Consider the following 4201-nt stretch of genomic DNA (forward strand, 5'->3'; position numbering starts at 1 on the left):
ATTCCATAGCGAAACCGCGGAGATGCACATATATTGTTAATTTAAAATAACATTTAAATCTTTCGTGGGTTATACCTTTTAGTTCAACTCGAGTTGCGCTTCAACAACATCATCGTTAGCCACGAAATAATTTTACAAACTAAACGCAATAAAATAAATTGAAAACTGAACTCCCGACGCGAAACGATGTTTCGAAAACTAGTTAACTCTAAGATAGAAAATTTAAAGGAAAATACTCACCAACCTACTATAAAATGGGAACACACGATTGCAGAAACTTTCACAGACGTCACACAGTCACACACACTTATTTTCCATAAAATCCAAAAGGCATTATTTTCCATTTTTTTATTATTACATATAGATATAGATATGTGGATGATTCTCACACATACTTTTTTGATACTCACACACAATTGAGTATTATTAGAAGAGTAAAAGGTTAAAATAGGTGTGTGAGGATAAAAAAGTGTGTGTGAGAAATAGATATAGATAGATAATAAATATAAATATAAATTACTCCAATACTCCGTACTGTTCTTCCTTTGTTCTCGCTTCTCGAACTTGATTTCGTACAGATTTCCTGGGATCGATAACCCTGAACGATTCTTGCATTTATATTCACGAATATTCTTGATTTCGGTGCTAAAGGCAAGAAATTACCTAACTTTACTTTTTATATATTTATATATTTATATTCTACTATTTAATAAATTCTGTTTTCCTATTTCTACTCCTCATTTTACCTGTCTTCAACTCTTGGACTCTTGTATGAATCTTTAATTTATCTTTCTAGTGCTATTGTTTATGTTGTTAGCTTCTTTTATTTTCACTTACAGATTATTATACCGTTCTTTGACTATCTTGGATTCTTGATTTGGAGCTGTTTTTTGAGCTAAAGTTTTCAACTTTATTGAAATTAGAGCTGATTGGGTGACGTGGGGTTTGTTTGTATATTGAAATTAATCTTGGGATTTTATTAATTCGATTATTGAATAATTAGGCTTCGTTTCAAGATTCAGGGGGTTTAGACTTGTATTACTAATTATAGTTTGTTTTTGTATGTGGGTCTATAGTGTTACCTTAAGCTCTTAGTTGCCATGAGTTATACTGTTTGCTTTCATCAAGAAGTTGAATTTTTCCAGTTATAATACTGGGGTTTACTCAAAAACAGTTATCAGTTAAGTATCGTGAACTTGCTTAATAGTTGATATAACTTTATAATCTATAGGAAATTTAATGACTTTTATCTTCAACAGGGTCTGAATTTATGATATTTCTGTTGTTACTTTTCTTTATTTTAAAAATGGTCAATTTTTTATGCAAAAGGGTGTGAATTGAATCTCCTTTACACTGTTTCTTGATTTTTAAATCTATAAATTTAATTCTGTTGCAGGTTATCATGGAATCTCCTCAATCTGTTGTATCACCATTCAAGAACTCATCTTTGTTTTCTGATCATGAAAAACAAAATCTTGATCTTTTCCCAAAAACCTCCAATTTCATAACAAAAAAACCCGAATCCGAAACATATATCGGAGTACTTGAGGTTTACATTCATCAAGCTAGGGACATTCAAAACATCTGCATATACCAGAAACAAGATGTGTATGCCAAAATTTGTATCAATAGTAACCCCGAAAATTCTGTCACTACTCAAACCATCAATGGGGGTGGGAAAAATCCAATCTTTAACGAAACCCTTCAACTTAAAGTTCCCACAATTGAATCTTCGCTCAAGTGCGAGATATATATGTTAAGTAGGGTGAAAAATTATCTTGAAGATCAACTGTTAGGTTTTACTTTAATTCCTTTATCTGAAATCCTCATGAATGATGGAAAATTAGAAAAGGAGTTCACTTTATCATCCACTGATCTTTTCCACTCGCCTTCCGGTTTCGTCCGCCTGTCGCTACGTTATGCCGGAGCTTCGCCGGATGTAATCGCTATCCCACCGCCAGCTGCCGCCTGCAAAACCGCCACTGATTCAGAATTAGCTGACCTGGACAAAATTGTGTTCCCGGATCCTAAGATGGTGAACGAAAACCATATGATGGTGACAGAGTATTTTGGTCTTAGCTCAGAGAGTTTAGTCTCATCCGATGATCAAATTAAAACAGATCCAGTTATGGAAACCATTCAAACCGTTGAAATCCAAAAACCCGAATCTCCAGTTACTAGTGTTTCAACTAATGCATCTCAATGTGGTTCGGGTCCTGTTATAAGCACAGAATCATACTCAAAATCTGAAAATCAAGAATACGATTCGCCTGGGGACGCGAAGAGTGAATCATCAGGTGGTGATTTGATTAAAAAGCCTGTAGTGTCAGTAAATGTTGATTTTGAGCAAAAGGTGGTGCAGCAGGACTTTGTGGATTTGTACATGAAGAGTATGCAACAGTTTACTGAGTCGTTGGCTAAAATGAAGCTACCGTTGGATGTGGAAAAGCAGGGAACGGATTCAGGAAACTCTGTTTCGGATCAGAAGAATGAGACACCAGATGGGGCCCAGTCTCGCGTGTTTTATGGGAGTCGGGCTTTCTTCTAACGAGTTAGTCCTATGAAGGTTAATTCGCAATCGCATGTGACAATTAGGGTTTAGGATCTAAAAGACTGATGATTAATACTGCTTTAGTTTATGTGTTGTGTTGTTATTGTTGTTATTGTTGTTATTGTTGTTATAATGTATGCAAGTATGGATCAGAATGTTTTTTAACATGTCTTTAAATTTGAGCTTAGCTCTTTATAACAACTTCTACTTGCTTGTTGATATTGAGAATCTTTAATTATAAAATCTTCATGTTTTACTTGCTTGTTTACAACATTCTGAAATCTAATGACATTACCTGTGAACTTGCGGTTTTAACATTTTCTATATGAGGAGAATAGGGTAATAGTTAGAAGTAAATTTACTCGTAATTGGAATAATTTGTTATGTTGTCCTTTGTCATTGTTTTATTCTAGCATTGCTTCTTGCTAGTGTTTCTTAATAAAATATTAGATGTTAAAAAAAAGATTATATATCGACAGCTCACTCAAATTAATCGTTTTGTGTTTCTAGACAACTGATATTTGAAAATGATTTTATTGGCCACCCAAAATTAAATTATCGTGTTTATAAGTCATCCATATTTAAAAATAATTTTATAAGTCATCCAAGTTCGTGTGTTGTTCCTTACGTACCAAATCGGGGTAAAATCTCATTAGGGAAATGTAAAAATAAAACACAAATAACCAAGTTATTCTTAATTAACATTATCTATATAACGATTTTGTAATTAAATACACGAATATTTGCGTTTTTTATATCTTTTTTTCAGCGAGATTTTAGTTGGATATTTTATGTATGTAACAACATACGAACGTGGATGATCTACCAAATTTTTTCAAACACGAAAAATATACTTGGTGACCTATAAATCATTTTTTAATCTGGGTGGCATAGAAACAAAAAATAATAAACTTTAGTGTTCTCCCAATATATAATTCCTAAAAATAAAATTTATTAATTAGAAAAATATTTGAAAATATATGTAAGACTTTCTCCATCTTGGTGTCAGGAGCTCCGGCTGACGGTGATCTGGCGGGGTGACGTCGGTTGATGCCGCTAAGCACCATCACCGGTGACAATGGTCGAGCGTTAGTCAAATGTGCAACGGAAGGGTAGGATGACGTCAGATATATATTAACCAATCATAATTTAACACATATACATTTAAATTATCAATTTATCTTTTATCACAAAACTTTCAATCATATTTTAATACATTAATTAAAATATTTTTCACTCACTCAAACTTAACACTGACCACTATTTACCTTCACAACATTGTCCGTCATAGTAAAAAAAAAACTAATTTTTCTTCCAAAAAAAAAAAAAAAAGCAACACATAACTCCACGTTCACAGTCAATGGGCTTCACGGTTATAAGTGTTAGTATAATATTAGCTAACTATCCCTAACTTTGATCAATTAGTTAATTGTTTTATTCTGACTTCTAGTTGTACAGATCACATTAAAAAAACGTTGTTAAGATCTTCCATCACACACGTATATCGAAATCTAGGAAACAAAACTCAGAACTCGATGCATTATCCGGCCAAAGGTAGAACTAGTCAAATATCTTAGTAGGAAAACTAAAATTATTTCTAACTGTTGAAACAATGTTCAATCTAATTGCTTTAAGTTTGGGATATCACAT

At 32.8% G+C, this 4201-nt stretch overlaps 1 protein-coding gene across 1 annotated transcript; it reads left to right on the forward strand.

The window, feature by feature from the left end:
• Positions 1-314: 314 nt before the first annotated feature.
• LOC139847645 (uncharacterized) lies at positions 315-2667 on the forward strand. The gene is made up of 2 exons (XM_071837366.1): positions 315-651; positions 1397-2667. The coding sequence occupies exon 2, from the start codon at positions 1403-1405 to the stop codon at positions 2546-2548; it is 1146 nt and encodes a 381-aa protein (XP_071693467.1). The 5' UTR covers positions 315-651; positions 1397-1402; the 3' UTR covers positions 2549-2667.
• Positions 2668-4201: the final 1534 nt, after the last annotated feature.

The sequence above is a fragment of the Rutidosis leptorrhynchoides genome, chromosome 5 (genome assembly GCF_046630445.1).
Source record: "Rutidosis leptorrhynchoides isolate AG116_Rl617_1_P2 chromosome 5, CSIRO_AGI_Rlap_v1, whole genome shotgun sequence".
Taxonomy (NCBI): Eukaryota; Viridiplantae; Streptophyta; class Magnoliopsida; order Asterales; family Asteraceae; genus Rutidosis; species Rutidosis leptorrhynchoides.

Excerpts from the sequence above, each read along its gene's own strand:
- LOC139847645 (XM_071837366.1), top strand. The coding sequence starts at position 1,403 with ATGGAATCTCCTCAATCTGTTGTATCACCATTCAAGAACTCATCTTTG.